At 32.4% G+C, this 20,331-nt stretch overlaps 1 protein-coding gene across 2 annotated transcripts in view; it reads left to right on the top strand.

Moving 5' to 3' along the window:
- Positions 1–20,331, top strand: part of LOC130441456 (mucin-2-like) — an 89,034-nt gene that overhangs the window by 56,946 nt on the left and 11,757 nt on the right. Inside the window, exons 5-9 of one of the 2 annotated variants that reach the window (XM_056775159.1) lie at positions 1,406–1,756; positions 2,367–2,510; positions 9,675–9,824; positions 12,263–12,574; positions 14,926–15,609. In XM_056775159.1, coding sequence (XP_056631137.1) covers positions 1,406–1,756; positions 2,367–2,510; positions 9,675–9,824; positions 12,263–12,574; positions 14,926–15,609 — 1,641 coding nt within the window. The remainder of the gene's footprint in view (positions 1–1,405; positions 1,757–2,366; positions 2,511–9,674; positions 9,825–12,262; positions 12,575–14,925; positions 15,610–20,331) is intronic. The other variant, XM_056775167.1, reaches the window with a different exon arrangement.

Raw genomic sequence — 20,331 nt, 5'->3', positions numbered from 1 at the left:
TAAATAGTTAAATTCTTAGGTAATAAAGTAAAAAATGAAAAAAAAACATTGGTTTCAAAAGAGGACTTTAACAAAAAAAACATCATCTAACGCTAGAGCTAAAACTGTAACTAAAACTGTAACTAAAACTGTAACTAATACTGTAACTAAAACTGTAACTAAAACTGTAACTAAAACTGTAACTAAAACTGTACCTAAAACTGTAACTAAAACTGTAACTAAAACTGTAACTAAAACTGTAACTAAAACTATAACTGAAACTGTAACTAAAACTGTAACTGAAACTGTAACTAAAACTGTAACTAAAACTGTAACTAAAACTGTAACCAAAACTGTAACAACTAAAACTTAACTTACTATAACTGTAACTTGAGTAGGACAAAATTTGAATTGAACTAGAACCGAATTGGAATCGAACTGAAACTGACCTGAAACCGAACTGGAAACGAGATAAATTGAAATTTAAACTGAACTCTGAACTGAACTAAATATAAAATTATACTTCAAAGTCAATTTTTCATTCCCTCTCCTATTCTCAACTAAAAGTCATCACTTTTTAGGGCAAGACTTTATACGATCATTGCAGGGCAATAATTCCCAATGTAAATGGGGGAACTTTATTCAAAGTATTTAATGGTTCATCTAAAGGTTCTAATGAAATTGAGTATTCACTTGTAATGAGCGTAATTGTGCATGTAACATTACAAAGCAACAAACTAAACAAAACCATGTACCAAATGAATGTAAACAAAATGACTGATATTTTCTTCCAATAATTCAATTATTGCTTCACATAACTCTGATATTATATATCCAATGGAATGTCTGATATATAAAAGATAAATTTAAATAATTATCTCCCATTGCTAAAAACAGCTAACCTTTCTGATGTTTGGTTGTTCCTAGTTTTTCTTCAATTCTGCACCTATTTATAGACCCCTAATTTCCTAGACGAAATAGTTTATCTTGTCAGAAAGTCTAATATTTAGTCATTGTTGAATGCAGGGAGACTCGGAAATTCGTCAAATTCTTCCAAAATGTTGGTGTAGATAGTTTCTCAATATTATTTATTTCATTTATTTATCTATATTGTGGTGTATGGTTACGTTAAAGGATAACGCTTACGTTTTATACCAATTCCGGAGATTAATGTACATATAGACTTACTCCAGGAATACTCAGGAATCCCGAGTGGAAACACATAATTCGGAAAAATTAGATTTTGAATAAAGTGGCTGATAATTTGAATACTAATCAGATACAGCAAAAGATATAATTACTTGAGTTTTCATTTGCTTAATCTTAATCAATTTCCTCTTTTTTCTCTATTTTCTTCTTTGGATTGAAATTTTTTTCCATATATCATTAATTTTTTCGTTACTTTCACTTTGTATTATTATTTTAGATAAATTACAAAGAAAACGAGTTAAAACTAAAGCCGACAACATCCACTTATTCATCTAGATTGAATCGTAAAAAGTTCACTACATCAACAACTGCTAAATATATTCCAGTCTCTACAACTCAAAAAAGTTTTAATGCCAAAACGTCGAGACTAACAACCACTCCCTCATCATCTCCAAGCAGAATAACTAAATTGAGGTCTGTTACACCGAGAAGTTACAGTTTTCCAATAAAATCAGAGAAAAAAGTTTCATTCAGGCCAATAGAATCTAATAAAGGAAAAAGTGTGGAAAGATTTGCGAGAGGAAAAAATAGCAAAAAATCTGAAGATTCCGTATTTCTCTCTACAAAGGTATGTGGAATACAAGTTTTGTAATTTTATACCCTATAAGGTAAGCCTCAATTATAGAGAAATTTATTTGTTTCTGTAATATTTCAAAATACTTGACATTGATGATCATAGAACTATTTCATAATTCCAAGCTTTGAAAGCGTATTTGTAGTGAGATGATATGAAGTATAAAAAATGGTATATTGTGATTATATCATTATTATATCAAAAAGTTGTTCATTAATTTTCTTATCGTGTACACTTTTTGGATAATTCATAGGAGAAGTGGTAAAGAAGGTCTTAGTTCTTCTTGTGAAGTTCTTCGTATTCAATGTGATTTTTCGAAATTATTAGTTTTATTTATTGAACAAAAACAAAAAAAATAGTTACCATATTTTGCTATATATAGGCATCACCAATAAACTATTAATTAGCTTGTAATTTTTGTATAACTGGATATTTGATGAAAAAATTTCAATAAATTAGTAAAACTTGATAAGAAAATATATCTAAACAGACAAACTAATAGAGTAAGTCAAATAAAATATCCGCAAAATCGATTGTTGTTATTTTTACTTCGATTTGTTATTACTCTTCTAATTATAATCAATTGATTGACCATTTATTTAAGGTCCCTAAATATTTGACAACTCCAAAGAAACTTGATCGTGGTAAATATAGAAGTTTCACAACGGTGCCTCCAAAATATATTCCGACAATTCCTTCAGTGCCATATGTACCAACGGTTCCAACAGTTACACCCCCGAGAACAGCAGTAAGTGATTATTTTTAAAATATTAAAATTGTCGTTTGAATTTTTTGTATTCTTGATTGGATCTAATAATTTTGAAAATGGATGCAGGCAAGTTTTGGAAATTTTTATTGGTATATATACGAGTATATCTTGGGGATCGTTTACAAATTACGTAAGGCCTTTTTTTGGAATATTTGATATTATGTCTACCCTCATGTATCAAAGGTTTGAAGATATACACCCCCTATCTCTTAAGTAAGAAATATGGTTGTAAATATATATATTCAAAAGTTCAAATCTCTTTAAAAAATTCTTGTATAATGACACTACTTGGTTAGGTATATTAAATATGAGTCTTCAGTCGCGCCGTCGTTGGAGCTTGTTTTTACTGCGGCCACATGACAGTAGCTGGTATGGAGTATGCACCAAGCTTCATTCAGCATTCACGTTCTTTCTTAAAAACTTGAACTCGCGTTTTATGCTTTAAGTGAGCATTTGAAACGCAAATATTAAATTATTACGGAAAATAGCATATGTATGTAGTCAATGACCTTACATAAAAAAAGTGAATCTCACCCTCTACCCTCATGTCAGGTTTCATAAGGAATGTTGAACTCCACCCACCCCCCAATGAGCCTCAAGTAATTTGTAAACGTTTCCCTTATGTAGGAGCTAATTTATATTTACATTGTATTCAAAAAATAAATTTTTCATGTATAAAGATCCCGCACTTTCAACATTACAGTTACATACAATTGTTATATGTATTTAAGAACCAACCGAGACATTTTTCATCAACCAAAGTAATTAATCTATTTCATCAAACCATTTATAATAAAAAAGCGTTTTTGGAAGGAATTTATTTCAGAAATGGCGTGAATATCAATAAAAACTGCTATTGAATGTACGAGGCGGACATCTTTTGCATAAAAGGTTACATATGAAAAATATACCTGCAGGTGGGCGATTGCTTGATAGTAATAAATGCTCACTTCCATTAGAAATTCAAATGAACTGGAGTACACTATAATAACCCAAAAAGAAAAATCGAAAGAATAGACTAAATTCGAAAAGAGGAGAAATCATTTTTTCGGCAACAATAGACACAGTTTTTTGACATTCCAAAGGTGTAATGTTTATTGAATATTTAGAAAAAAGGAAAGTGATATTTGACCAATATTAAACTGATTAGACATTTGCAGGGTGTTAATTTGAAAACGTAGCAAGGACTATATCTAAGTTGATTTTCACGTGATGAGTTCGACTAAAAAACGTATTAGCTTAGATGAGTCAAATTCCTTCCATGTAATCTAATGGTACAAATGATCCTTAAAAATAAATGTGACGTGACTCCAAAAATGTTATTTGAATTATTTTTTTGCATTGGAAGAAATTATGATTTTGAGAGTGGTGGTCAAGTTGATTACCGCCAAGTATGTACCTACGTTGGTCCATTATTAGAGGCCACTCGTATCAAATAGAGTTTGAGATTAACCTTTACGTTCAGAATTTCAGAAAAAAGCAATGTCTAAGAGATCCTTGCTTTATAAATAAATTTTTTTCTTTTAGACAATTCACAAATTTTCTGAAGAGATCCAGTTTATTTTCCATTTATTAATCGGGTCATTCCTATCCATTAGAATAACGAATATAAAGGTTTGGTGAGCTTGTGTGTACCATGGTTTCAATAATATAAATCTACTTAAAAGGTCTTCGATATCAAGTGAAAAATATGCAATATGACATGAATTTATGAATCTAAAAAAACTAGAATATAGTAGTTGGATTTATTTCATATTTGAAAACAACATATTTCCCAAAAAAAAAAAAAGATTGAAAGCCAGTTGAGGTTACAAAATAATGAAAGGTGATATGGTGAGCATTGACTCCGAATTACCGATATTATTCTTTGAAAATTAGTTGTGGTTCTGATCTAAATCTTCCAATTTCCATAATTTCATGTAGATTCTTAAGTTTAGAGCCTTTGTGATTGTGATTATTACTTGCTGGAAAAAGAATAAAATAGTACGCCCTAATTTAAACTAAGCAAACTTTATTTTTGTTTGTCTTAAGGCAAATACTTGATCTGGAATATCCACAATAGCAAGTTCATGGAGATAATCAACACACTATACCGTCTTCAACCTTTGTGATTATCTATATATCCACAGGATTTCCAGTTTCAACTTATTTAGCTTATAAATTGATATTTGAATATGACGTATTTAGTTAAGTATCGTTATTATTATAGATAAATAAGATTAATACACATTTTCATCACAATTATTTCCAAAAATAACTTCAAGAAACAAATAAGTCACTTTTGTATTATTATCTTTTATCTAACCGATCTTAATGGTAAATAAAAAATTCAAATTGAATATTTACTTGTGTAAATAAAGCATATGTAATAATAATATACAAACAATTCAATTTCGTGTAGCTATAAAGGCTTAACCATCGTTTTTTTTTTCGGAATTTATGTTAAAATAAGTGATAATAATTAGATAACAATTGACTGTGCCATTGAATTTGGTAAACTTTACATTGAAACACATCAAAATTGGTGAATGGGAGGGTTATAGGGGCCAGATATGTAGCAGTTAATCTCTCTTGACGACCAATTCATTTTGGCACAAGATGTAACAAACATCCGCTATTATGGTTATTTTCTTAATATATATGCTGGATATTCTCCATGGATACATTCAGAATCACTTTTTTTCTCTCAAATATTCGTAACCAAGAATCAACCAATGTAATAATTGTGATGAAATTGTTCTATCAGATAAGTAATAGTAAAACTTGAAATAACATAATTTATAGTTTCTCAAATTTTGACATTCTATTTATTATGAAACAATACTTCTATCAATGTTTCTCACATTTCCTCTACCGCACAGTCTACTGATATTAATGACCAGATGAGTTCACGTCAAGTCTTGTCATGAGTCTCTCGGTCTCTCTAATTACTATAATCGATGATGTTATCAAATGTCTAATGTACAGAATAGTTTTTTGAATATGTGACTGAAGACCATGGGCATGCGGCACATCAAAACTTTCTTCATATAATCTAAAATATTGGGAAACAATCTCATCAGATCCCCAAAATCACTCAAGATAGTCAATCAGAAAGATACAAACGTGAGGAGGAAAAACCAATCCCCCATTCCTCTCGAGTGTTAGATTCGATTTCCTGAGGAGAGAACCAGGGGAGCATCTTGAAGTAAATGTAGACTTCATAGCACAGCAGACAAATTAGGTATCTATTACCTGCACTCTACCCGTGAATTGTCCTTTATAAGGACCGAGAACAATTGCTGAGCGTACGAATCCAATTCCAATTCCAATCCACACAATATTCTACTTCCGTAAGTTTGAGAAACTATCGAGTAATTTTATTATTTTCTGCACTATATTGGAGCAAAAATTTATTTTATTTTGTGATATTTTGAATTATTCCCATAATTTTCTCATATTTCCGTATTCGTACCTGCAAAAGTTAAAAACATCTACTAACCGCAACTTGCTCATTCATTCATTGCATTTATCGTAAAGTTCATGAGCTCCAACATCGTTGGTAATTGTAAAAAAATTGATACAATACAGAAGAATCGAATAATTGTTGCGTGAGGTTCATTAGATGGTACGAAAAAGCTCTCAAAAACTTTATTAGTAGGAGGTACGTGACTAATTCTGGTTTTACAAGGAAAAATGAAATAAAATAAATTTCACTTTCGCACTTAGATCACTTTAGAATGTGGTAATTGCACACTCTTGAATGTACTAAATTATATATATGTTTCATTAGATTATACTTAGTTTTAGAAAAGAGGTGTACTATTTTATTTTTTGATTTATGATATACGTAAAATAAAAGAAATTGAAAATGTGTCGGTTTTTTATTTTCTTTATTATCATGTAAATATTTTTTACTAAACTACTAACATATTTACATTGATTGAAATATTCCACAAAGTAGATAAAATGCTCATAAAAAAAATTCTCAAAAATACCTCAAATCAAATATGATATAATGAACACAAAGAAAATGGTGAAGACCGTAATTTTATATATTTTTTATTATTTATTCAAATCAATATTTTAAATTGTCATTACCATCAACATATCGTAGTATCGAACTTTGTTTATATTGACATTATTGATTAAAGCGTCAAATCATCATCATCATCATCATCATCATCATCATCATTTTTCCATTTAATCACTTGGACTATGGCTAGCGCTTTCCATTCTACTATTTCTATGACTCTGGTTTCTTCTATTTGGTTTCTTGGTCTGCATCTGCCTCTTGGTCATAGAGGGATGCACATTGTTATCCTTCTTGCCATTTTTGTAGAGTTCCTTCTCATGATGTAACCTGCCCAAATTAGTATTTGTGCTTTTATATACCTTATTATATTTTTTCCTCCCAGTTGTTCTTCTCTTTCTTTATTAGTCTTCAATATTCTCTCTCCATCTCCTGTAATATTTGATCCGAGTCCGGTCTGTATTTTTCTCTCGATCGTCTTCAGATATTCTTCTTCCTTTTTATCTATGACATTTGTTTCCATGGCGTACGAATCACTGATCTTATTAATGTTTTAAACTTTTTTAATTTCTTATTTCTTAGACCTTTTGTGTATGTTTATGTTTCTAAATCGTCTTGATTTTAGGTCCTGTTATAAAATTAGTAGTATTATTATCACTTGAGTAAATTTTATTTTTCCCAAATACTTGAAATCCTTTTTATATTCTCCCTTATGCTTTCTTTAGAAATGTGTCCTATTGTGTTCTTAGGGGCTCTATTCCTCTTTCGTCTCGTCTTGCTATCTTCTTGTATTTGGTTTTTTCTTGGTTTGTTCCTAGACCGACTTTTCCCCCTTCTGTTTCCAGTTTGTTGATATCTTTTATTAGTTATTCTCTTGTATTTTCTCATTACGTTCTCTAAAATTATATTAAACAGGGTTTGAGAGATCAAGTAGCTTTGTTTAACTCCTTCGTTAATTTTTATTTCTTCTGTTGGTCTTTAATTTTAAGTCTGTTAATATCTTTAATTATTTGTGTACTTTTGGGGTTTCTACATCTTCTATTCTTCTGAGTGTGATTTGAGTTTTCTATTTATCAAGTTTGCGAATATTTTATATGTAACTTTTTAAGTTATAATTTGGCTAGTTTGTTGATGGCATCCTTCAGATTCAATGTCTTCTGTGATAAAGTGATAATTTTCATAATATTGACCAAATCCTTTCTTTTCATAGTTTTTTCAATAGATATAGCATGTGCACTATGTCACTATTTATATTTCTCATACACCCGTAGATGTGAGCTATTTTATTTAATAAAAATTTGAGGAATATTTCAAAAAACTAATTTTTTAATATCCACCTAATCCGATTTCTGCACATTTATATTAACACTAGTTTACACGATTTTTATACCCCGTTTGTTAAAAATTGAGTTAATGATAGCTAGAAAGGATAATAAAAATGTTCTTTCACGTCTAGTTTGAGAAATACTTGACTTATAAAAATAAACTTATAAAAATTCATATATGTACAATAACAAAATTTTTAAAAATGGCATTTTTTTATACTTTTTTGGTTAAGTTTCTCTTATTATAATATAAAAGTAATGCTCTAATATATTCTCATCTCAAAATTCTTGATGACGTCTTCCAAAATCTTTAAGTCTTTGATTAAAATTCTGCCCAATTCATTGCTCATGTTGTATGGGAAAAAATTCAGATGTGGGTGCCGGAAAGAAATCCTCAATACCATATTTAATCCTAACTATTGAAAATTATTCAATAAGTCAGCCACATATTCATAATTCTCACTTTTTCTCCAAAACGTCTTTGAAAATATGTTTGAATGACATTCAAGCAGTTTCTTCATAGACCGATAAGAGAATTTGAAATTAAGGATTTTTCATAACTTTCGGCATCTGTGGACAAACAAATTTCCCGTCTTTTAGTTTAGCTTAGATCCAGTAAGCTGGATCCAAGGAGTTACATTTGGATTGGATTCGAAAATTCTAAATCTCTAATGAGATAATTCAATTCAGCTGATTGATTTAATGAGAAGTATTTTCTTGAAAAGATAAACTAGAAATCAACATCTTTTCCATTACCACCTTCTAATATATTTTGACTGAAATTACTAGAAAAATTTGCATGCATATCGAAGATCTTTCCAATATAAAATTAGCTAAGTAACAGTCTTATTCTTCCAAATAATTGTATCCCACTATCTTAGCAACATAAAACTAACAGTCATTCTCATAATATTGTTGAAGTGAATTGAATGTCTACGTTATCTCTTGTAGACCATTTTAGTAAAATAATTCTACAACTTTCACAAAACTCACGTGCTACCCACTTGGCTCTTAATAGGAAATCCAAAATTATGAAGATATTCAATTTCTAAAGAATCTTCGAAAATGTAAACTGTATACAAACATAACAAGAATGATCAGATTTTGTTTCCACTTTCTTCTCGACATTTTTATTGAAGAAATGGGGTATTGGACGATTATTTATCTTAAGTCATCCTGTAAGGTAGTTGAAAAAATTATTTACTTGTGGATAAAAAGTGAGACGTGAGTATTTCTGCTAACACTTTCATGTTTAAGGACGGTAATTGAAACCGCCATATACATTTGTTTCGGGGTTTATAAAAAAAGGAAAAATGTGTAAACTAGTGTCAATGATTATAACTTATAATTTTGTTGCAACTATTTATCATCTTGTGAATTAATCATAGTTAAAATTGTCCACCTGAAGTATTCCTTTTGCATTAAGAATTGATTGGGAAGACAGTCATTGTAAAAAATATAAAAGTAGAAAAATATTTTGCCTAATGATTGGCAATCAAGGAATTGATATAAACAAAATATTGTTAAAGCAAATAAAGGGCACATTGGATACTGTTCCTTCCATTTGAGTATCTACTAAAATGCCATTCAGATCGTATTTACCGACCATATTAAAAATTAAAAATCGCATTAGTTATTAATTCATATGAGTTCCCTTTATATTGTATACATAAATAGTATATTATATTAATCTCTATTTTTAACGAAAAAATAGGTTGTGGTTTCTCATAACATTTGCAACTTCCAAAATAATGAGCATGTATTTCTTAACAACTACTCACATATTAAAAACCTAAAAACTTGCAGGTTGATGCCACAACAAACCAAAGAGATGATGATGAAGGAGTTAAAGTGATATCAATCGATGTACCTGTTAAAGCGATATCATCAGCGAATCTAGTCAACGGTGATTTAGTTTCGTCCAGAACTAACTCTGTTTCAGTAGCTTTACCACTGGTAAAAATGATATTCAAATACTCTTTTGGCGTAGAATAGGAATCGAAGATTGAATGAATATACTATAATATTATCACTTGATAGTTTAAATTGGTATTCTCTTGAAGACGAGTGCGTGAATAAAGAAGAAGAAGAAGAAAAAACACATAAAAACAGTATGAATTAATATCTCAACCTTTGAGATTTTAAATAAAAATAATGAAAATTTCAATCATATTTTGAAATTAGTTATACAAAAACAAATTAATTTGAAAACAAAGGTTCATATTGAGTGACAATTTTGGCCTTTGTAATAACAGATGTGTGAATTGGTGCTTTTTTTTTTGTTGAAACAACACTTCTTTCTCAGCCAAATGCGGCCGTTTTTGCTTCATTTCTTAGCTTAAACATTACAATAAGTTTAAATAATACTTGCCGTTAATAGTTTTTCACAAAAAATCGACGACACGACCTTACCTGCAGATAGAACGGTTTTGCCTTCTTTGGAGCCGGTTCTTCCTTTACATTCCATTGTTTTGGATGTTCCTTTGTTTCGGGTGTGTAGTGATGAACCCACGTTTCATCCATGATTTTGAAACGGCGCAAAAGTTCGGCTTTATAGTCGGGGAGCTGGCTATATAAAACAACATCTATGAAATACACAACTTGGAAACGGGGGCCCCTAATTAGTACATCAACAAACGGCATTTCTGGCACTCTATACAGGTCGGATATGAAAATACCCGCTGGTTTTCCCGGGCGAAAAAATGGACTGGAAAGCCTCATATGGTACACGAGTAAACACTCTTGGATCGTGGGGTCCGAACCTCAAATAAGAACGCTGTAACAACGCCAGAAGTTTTTGAGATCGGAAAAGCCTAGCCAGAAGTCAACGAATGTGCCGGATAATTCGCCTGAAAAACCCGATATGGTACACAAGTGGAACGTGAGGCCTGACTGTCAACTAGTAGCAGTGTAATAGAAACTATTTGTTTGCGCTACCAAAATTTAAAAAAAAATCGTTAGGAAACGATGAAAACTTCCTGAAACAATCTTTTTTTTCCGCGTGCGTGATTTCATGTCGCTTACTAATTTGGGTTTCTAACTTTTTTTGTAAATTCATTTAAACCGCTAATTATCAACCGATTTTCATGAACTTTTTTTAAAATGTCTGGGAACAGTTGTATCTTTGCGAAGAGTCCTTCAGTAATGTTTATCGGCTTATGGTGCCCCAAGAAACTTTGAGGAACGTTGGGGTAAGATGATGCTTGCTTCTCAGAAATGCGTTGACGTGTTCGCTCATTTAACGCACCCATTTCATTTTTAATTCATTACGACATTTTTTGCACGCAATATAATAATAAAAGGATTCGATTTGAGCTGTATAAACAATATATAATTAAATAAAATTTCCTCGATAGCAAATTCAAAATGTTGTGATAAGAACATTGATTCGCAAAGAAACTAAGGCTATGAGCGAAAACTTTTAATTCACGTAGCTTTTCAAAGATAGAGAATGACCCTCGTTGTACGTCCCACCCTAAAAATTTTCACCCGAGTACGTCAAAATTTTTGACATGGGCCTTACCATCTGACCTCGAAGAAAGATAGAGAGAGAGAGAGAGCGCAGATTCTGTACCACTCCGCTGCTGCCAGTCAGTTTGACGTGAGGTTTATTGGATGAATTTTCCGGAACTTTTGGTCGCTTCTGGTGAGGCTTTTCCGATCTCCAAAACTTCTGGCGCCATTACACTGCTACTAGTTGAGAGTCCGGCCTCAAGTTCCACTAGGTGTCACTCGTGTACCATATCGGGTTTTTCGGACGAATTTTCCGGCACTGTTTTATGTAGCCAGCTCTTGGACTATTATTTCTGTGAAAAAATGCCGAACACTCGAAGGTAACATTTTTACGACACTGTATTTGTTCCATTGTCAGCAAACGCGGCACCCATCTTGCGCACAACTGCGATTCTAGTCTTCGCAGGTCGTACGGCCTTCTTTAAATTCTGCTAACCTTATTTTAATGTTGATAACGAAGGAAGAGTGTCAGCCAGAGTAGAATCTAGTTCAGCTTCTATATTGGTTCAGCTAAGGCATTTCAAATAAAAGTATTGTATCACATAACGACGACTAATTTATTCTTTGTTCACAAATTCACTCAAAACGTGGCGTCTTCAAACATAAAACATATGCTGTATAGATTGTGTATTTTCTGATAAACTAATATGTTTCAAGCAACTACCGTCATCAGTATGTCAGGCCAAGTACTTATGGAACCATCCTCGTAGTGTTTTTGTATCTAATTCCTAAATATGGATTTCTCCGCTCGCTACAACTTCTCCAATTGACTCTAACTTACAACTCATTGAAAAGTGTGATAATAAAGTATATTTGTTCGAAAAACTTGCGATGATTGTGAAGTTCCCCTATTATGAAAATAATGAAGTTTATTTTTGAAGGTAAGCGAGGGAACCTCCGAAAAACCAACATCTATTATCGAAAGAATAATAAATTCGATCAGCGCTAGAGCAACAACACCATCCTCTTCAAATACATCGCCAAGTAGTACAGCGACCACAACAGAGTATTCGTCGGCCATATTGAAATTATCACCACAAAAATCTAGACAAACCGACGCTACTGACGAAACTAAAGCTAATGACCAAGTAGGTAGTGTTAAATTAACAACCGAGAACCCTACAACGATAATTGAGAGGATATTGAGTTCATTAAATGCTATACAAGCAACAGATATTACAAGTTCAGCGCAAGTAGGTACCGAATCTGTAAATTTGAGCTCTTTCACTACCACGCCTCTATTTAGTGTGACTAAGTCTTCCACCACCAGATCACTCCCTGCACCTACTAGCACAACGAACAATCCTCTTAGTATTTTAGATGATATCACATCCGAAGAATTTGTACAGAATCAAGCAATAAGTAGATTGTTGGACATTTTGAATAGTATGGTATCTACAGAGCAAACGGATAATTTTGTTATTGTTACGCCTAAAAGTGTAAATAAGCAATTTGGTAGGGGTCCTTTCTTATCAACAACTATTTTTCCTCCTTCTACTTTCGTATCCGAATTCACAACACCCAATACTATATCTACCCTACCATATTTTGATTCTGAAGCTATTTCTTCGAATCTGATACTTTCCGATAATACTTCATTTGTATTTAGTACACAAACAACTGATGACAGCAGTGAATCTGTATCACTTGAGCCCACTACTGAAGCTTTATTATCAACTTCTCCTCCTAAATTGACCTCAGATCAATCAGCAACTACTCAGAGCTCAACTATATTAACAGTTGAAGAAAATCTTATGAGCTCTACTATTACTATAGAACCACAGATGACATCAACCACTGAAGTATCTCCAGCAGAGAATACCATTTCTACCAATAGTGAAATACAGTCAACAGTTACTGAAACAATGAATTTAATTACATTACTTTCATCGCTATCATCTCGAAGATTTGAAGTGAGTCCTGGAAGTGTCTCTGTGTATTCCGCTAACGATATTAATTCCAACTTTGTAACTCCTGAGTGTGATATATCTACTAATGCAGTAGTAAACATTAGTTGTAGAACCTCTACTGAAATCAGTGTTAACCAAAGCACCGCAGATAATAATATTTCTACGACTACAGTTGTTAACACGGAAGATGACCTTTTCTCTGATATCCCCACAGTTATACAAAATATGTCTACTGAAGATAGTATGTCCACTACTACAATGAGAAGTATTAGAGGTGGAGCTATCTCTAGTGAAGGAAATGACGTTTCTATTTCGTCACTATCAGGTAACACCGCTTTCGATATTACTACTGCTAGGCAGAGCACCACTGAAGATGATATATCTACCACCACGGTAGAAAGTATCACTGGTCAATCATCCACTAATACAATTACCACCCAAAAATCTACTACTGAAGATGATATTTCTACTATTCCGGCAGTCACCATTGAGTCGCGAATCGCCAGTGATACTGCTACAGAAAGTGTAATTGTAGATAATAATCTTTCGACTACTCCAGTGAGCAGTGAATCGAACAACGATACAAACGTTACTCAGAATAACATTGCTGAAGATATTTCCATCAGTACAATCGCTGTATCTGATATTACTACTACAACAGAAACTACCACTAATATGCCTGATAATACAACCACATTGGAATTAAAAACTACCCCAGTCGATTCTAGTAGTACTTCTATGGCGAGTAGTCCAAGATCAAGAACAGGCAAATTGCTGAACATAGCTCAGGAACTTGTACAGAATACAATTGATACATCCACCCCTGACTATTTTATTTTTGCTGTACTTAACAATAACACAATATTACGTAAAAGACCGTTAATAGAACCTAAATCTTCCTACTTTGTTATTGGTGTGTATCCTAACAATACTGTTGTGAAAAAATATCCGAACGGTACCGTAGTTCCCATGGAAATGACCATACGGGTAAGGGGATTCGATACACGTGAAAACCCCCCACCTTTACCAGATATAACCAGTAACCAAGTAACAAGCGATCCTGGAAGTTCTATGGATAATAAAAATGTTGAAACGGTATTCTTTGTCAAATAACTTTTTTTTGGTATTTGTGCTTTTACGGCTTCGAATAGATCACTTGAGATTTTCTCGATTGCACATATTTGGCGCTTGACACTCTTGTATCGTTAAAAATTGTTGTAAATAATGAGATATTGCTCGCATGGATGGAAGAGGTGTTGGGAATTTTGTTGCTTTTTGTATTTTTTTACAAAAAAGACGGCAAGAAGAGTTGGTGGTATAAAAACTATATTCCACATATATGCGAAACTTGTCTGAAATACGAAAAAAATTGATAACATGAACTCAAAAGGTGGAATATATTTTTTAGGGAAAGCTATATTTGCCTCAAGTGATCCAAAATATTGAAATGGTAGAAATTTCTTTTGTAAATAAATTGTAAATTAAATGTACATTTTTGCTATTCACTTCTTGCTGTGTTACCCTGAAACCATTTCTTTATTTAACAAATAACCACAAGATTGCTAGAGGGAATCTATAACCAATCTCAATAGTTGAGGACGATGTGAAACAATATTGTTTTTGTACATTTTTAGGAAGAGCAGAATACCATTCCTACAGTAACTGCGACCACTATTCCAATTTCTCCAACTAGCACTACACCTTCTACCAAAGCACAAAGTAGTACTACACAATCCACAAGCACACCCGTCCTTTCAACTACAACCACATCGTCTACCACTACAGAATCAACGACTACCTCGACAGAATCACCAGCTCCTGAGCCTACTACAGTGACAAATGCCCAAAACCAACCAACAACAACTACAATAGTCGCTTCAGTTGCAAAAGTAACCCAACTTACAACTACTACATCAACTCCTACTATGACAACTACTCCAAGTATCACTACATTGCCAAGCACAACTGTAGTACCCTCGAATCCTTCCCCTAGCACCAATTCACTTAAAATTGATGCAGAAGCTAGTACTAGTCCAAATACCACTGGTATCGAGAGCACGAATATAACCAGCACTGCGAATGTTAGTTCAGATACGCAAAGCACGAGTGCGGCTAGTACACTTGTACCAGATGTGGTGATAGTAGAATCGAGTACTATAGTCACTTCTACTGAAGGAAATAATAACAATACACCAACGTTTCCAACGCTGTCTGAATTATTTAATGGAAAAACCATTGAAGCTTTCAATGAGATTGTTAATAGTGACAAAACAAGTATGAACACTCCTAATACCGATGAAAGTATTCGGGCAACCAAGGTAAGCAACATGATGCACTGCTCTATATAAATCAATTCTTAATCAGCGAATGATATTTGCAGTCTCTAATATAATTAATAAACATAATAGATTTCTTATTTTCAATTATGAAAGATTTTTTCATGTATAAGCTTATTTTTTCACAACATATTTTAATATGAATTAATTTTTTTTTTTTGTTGTCTGAGGAAATATTATATAGTATTATAATGAATGACAAATCTATCATAATGAGGAGTATTCAATATTATGAGAGTAGTAATTCAAAAACGTAGGGGATACGAGGGCTGCTACTTCAGTTTTTAGATAGACAAAAAAAATAAATCTTTATGATTGAATATGGCTTATCATTTTTTCTACGTCCATTATAATATTCACGTTTTTTTCATTCATTTGCAAACATAAAGAATGTAGATGCGTTATAAACAGTGCCCTAACGTGCCATTTTTGAACGCAACTACAAAAATTGTTTTATCAAAATAGTGGGCGTACTAAAAAGGCATAAAAAGCTTCAACAAAAGAGTGTTACTAGCTTACTTTGAAACTAAATCCAAAATGTGTGCTTCTTCAAGTGTAGAAAACGTTGAATTCGCAAATTATGTTTGATCTGTGGGAATAAGAAGAAATAATTGCATGCCAAACAAGGACTGTACGTCGGTTGAACCATCAATTCTATGTTTTGACTGTCCAAAAACGTTTTTGTTTGAACTGATGTGTGAGAGCTCGCATTGTCGTGGTGGGAAATGACTCGTCTTCTGCGATGGGTTTGCCTGATTTTTTTGAACACTTCGGACAAACAAATGCTGGTTTATCATCAAAATGGACTGTTCTACGTTGATCTAGTGGAACAGTGGTGCCATGTTCAGCTATTCCGAAAAAATTGGCAACCATTTGGTTTCGAGTTCGTGCGCGAACAACTTTTGTTGGGTTGAAAGAGCCATACAGCTAATTGTCGTTTAGTCTCGGTTTCATATCTTTTGAAGCACCACGATTGAATTTTTTCAGCATTTCTTTACACTAATCGGCAAAAGCTTTTTTGAGCGATTGTCACATTATTCAGTATCCAAGCGAACAAATCTTCTTGACAGCCCAATGTTTATGAAATATGGAATGTATGCTAATAGAATGCCCAAGTATGCCTTAATCTCACGGTGGGTCACATAACGTTCTTGCAATATCAGTTTAAGCACGCATCGATGTTTCCTGGCATAATAGCCAATTTTGGACGACCTTCACGAAATTCATCATACAAAGAAGTGCGACTACGGTTCAATTTGGAAAACTAGCGAAGCTCGGTGGCCCGAGATGGTGCTTAATAACCAAATGTCGAAAAGAATTGATCGGGACACTGCTGTTGGTTTAATCTACGTCTAAAATAATAAGGAAATAATCGCACGGAAATGTCGGCACCTTATTCCATTTTTTGACTAAGATGAATGTTTCAAGTATCTGTAAACAACACAAACAGCACTCGTAAGACAACACGTTCTGAGTACGTTCACCATTAAAAATGTCAAATTTTAAGATGACAATGGTCGCATTTAGCAGACGAAACCGTTGTGCAACTGTTTTACAACCATAGCGGATTCGTTCGGTGACTACAAACTCAACATTTTCTGGAGCGGACGCCATTTTGCGGACGCTTTTAATTTATTCTAATGATTGAATTCGTTTGGGAAAATAAAAAAAAATGAATTGAAACATCATGAATTTTTCTCTATAATTTCGTTTTGAATTATAATAACAGTTCTCATATACATATAAAAGTGGGTGAGTGATGAATACACCTCGAAGTTATTTGAAAAGGAGCAAGACAAAGCACCTCCATATTTACCATTTAATGTAACAAAGAAGTGTTCTAGCGAAAGATCAACATGTCGTAACTATTACCGATAGGTAGCAGTAACGCTATACGCTACATCTGCTGAATGCGAGCAATGTCAGATTTGACATATTCACATCAGTGTTGCCATATCTCAAAACTTAAATAGCAACCCTCGTAGAATAGAATAAGTCCCCAGCTTATCATTTACCTAATAAATGATGTTTGTGTCTATTCAGTATGAGTTAATTGATATATGAGATTATAAAAACTGTCAAGAAAATTTTCCAATATTTTTTATATAAATTAAAATAAATAATTTCATTGTTCTAAGTACTAGGGCAGATGTTTGAATATAATTCACCTATTCATAAGATTATTACCCATATAATGGATATTATCATTCTGTATTCCAGTACCGAGCTACATATACAATTTGAATCAAATTCACAGACAAATTCCTCAAAAATTCATTTTCAACTTATATGCATTGTTTGTTGTCTACCTACTTACATCAATCAATAAATTTAAAATCACGGAACCGTTTCTGTACGTTCCTTTCTCAGATTTCACTCCAATTCCGAACAGTGTGAATGTTTTCGGTTATTTTATTCCCATATTTCTTTTTAGAAGAATTGTTCGCTTCGATTTTTTTCTAAGACGTAAAAATACCAATTTAATAAATATTTCAACATAAACTACAATTTATTTTTATCAAAATGGATTTTTAAAGAACCCTCTCTTGGTATATTTTTGTTTATATTACTTATACATCTTTGTTTTCAATGGGAAAAATACTAATTTTAACTATTTTCACCAGTACCTTAAGGTGCTTAATATTCAGGACTTGTTAAAAAGTAGAAATACCGGCAAGACTTCAGGAAGGGAATCAAAATCCAATAAGGCAAGAATTGACAATACTGTTTAGACTAACTGTAGTAGTGATTAATACTAATAACTATGTGTACATATGATGTATAGATACCTACTTCTTATCACACTAATCCACTTTTCCTAGTAATGTTTATAATAATTATATTTCTCAGTAACTAATTGCTGGAAATAAACCGATGGATTTTCGATAGTCGGTATTTGATGCTTAATTTTTTTATGTGTCTATCCGATTCATTTTCAAAAATTCTCTAGTTTCGTGTGTTACTACTCCAGTTTCTTTTTATGCAGCCTGTAATTTCTCATCAGCACCCCTTTCTACCTATCAGCAACAGTTCCTTCAGATTTGTAATTTGGTCATTTGTATTCAAAACATGATAATGGCAACCTTATTTTGCTTATTTTACTTATTTTTGTTGACTGTATCTTTTCGATAAATAGAGAGAAAGTTACACTATTTCATTCTAAATCAACATAGTATAGGCTAAAGGAAAAGCAAGTACGTGATGTAAAAAAATACATTGTTGTTACAAATATAGGAAATGTACTACTTTTATTTTGATATATAACATTGATTCTCTTTAACAATCTGTATATATATTCCACGTATGAGGCTTGTTTATTCAAATTAACATATTTTTTAATTGAAAATGCAATGCTTATTAGTTCATCACGAATATTCTCTTTAATGACTCTACAATGACTTGTATCAATATTCTGATGTTTTTAAAGATCCAGGTTCCAAACAAGTGAACTTGGCTAGTAGCGGCGAAAATATATTTTCTTACTGCATCCTTTTAAAATTGGAAAAAAATAGACATTTGAAATACCATCATTATTTAAAATAAATCGAAAAAAAAATAAACATTCTGAAGTTATTTTGTATTCGGATTTATCAGTTCATTTTGGGTTAAAAGATCTGTTTATTTGGAACCTGTTAAGTAAAGAAAAATTAATCTCGTATACTTCTTATAGCTAGCTACAAAAAATAGGATCGATAAGGTTCACGCCGTTTTATCTTAAAAACCAAAAGAACAAACTTAACACATGACCAAATGGCAGTACTCAAGACCTCCGCAGGGCGGTACGCGCATCGAACCTTTTGTAACTTGTAGTTTCAACCTCAAATAAGAGTGCTGCAACAGTGCCAGAAGTTTTACAGGTCAGAAAATCCTCGCAAGAAGTGATCGAAAGATCCGGAAAATTCATATCAAAAACCCCACAAGGTACGAGCATGAAAATGTTTCCTAGATTTTTGAGATCAGAACGAAGAACTGTGTAATAGTGCAAAAAGTTTTGCACTCCGAAAACATTTAAAGAATATTGACGTATATTTGAAATGAAAATCTAAGATCTATGCGGGAAAATTGCATCTAAAAATCAGTTAAAAATGCGCTTGTAGGACTGGGAACAGCGAGCTCATCGACGTTCTTGAGCCGGAAATCATTACTTTATCAAAAAGTACACCTATTTTCAGAAATTTATAAAAAAATTGATCAAAATAGTTTGATAATGGGCACAATAAATGAATGTGAAAAAAGCCTGAAATTCTTTTTTTGCGTCGTTTTCGTTGGCTTTTATAGGTGGAAATTGAATAAGCGCTTTATAATCGCGCGCTCGATAAAAAATTATCAAATTTCAGCAAGAATTTTCCGACACTTTCGATCAATTCTTGCGAGGGTTTTTCGGCCTATTATAGCGCTCTCATTTAAGGTCAAAATTCAAATTACAAAAAGTTTTAGGCACGTACCATACGAGAATTTTCGCACATTGTTTCATTCTTCCGGTTTACAAGCTGAAGCGACCTTATTTTTTGTAATTAGCTCTGCGTCTATTATTTAAATTGATTTGTTTGGAACCCAGACATTCACCTTCACTAACTTTCTACTTCAAACTAATGCAGCGTATTGGAAAGAATTGAAATACTGGAAAATATTAACAATTACAATTTTCAATATATTCAATATCAATAAGTCAAGTAAGCGTTCAAGTTTTAAATCTATATTAAC

Source organism: Diorhabda sublineata, chromosome 1 (assembly GCF_026230105.1).
Source record: "Diorhabda sublineata isolate icDioSubl1.1 chromosome 1, icDioSubl1.1, whole genome shotgun sequence".
Classification (NCBI taxonomy): domain Eukaryota; kingdom Metazoa; phylum Arthropoda; class Insecta; order Coleoptera; family Chrysomelidae; genus Diorhabda; species Diorhabda sublineata.
This window is presented reverse-complemented; position numbering and strand designations above follow the sequence as displayed.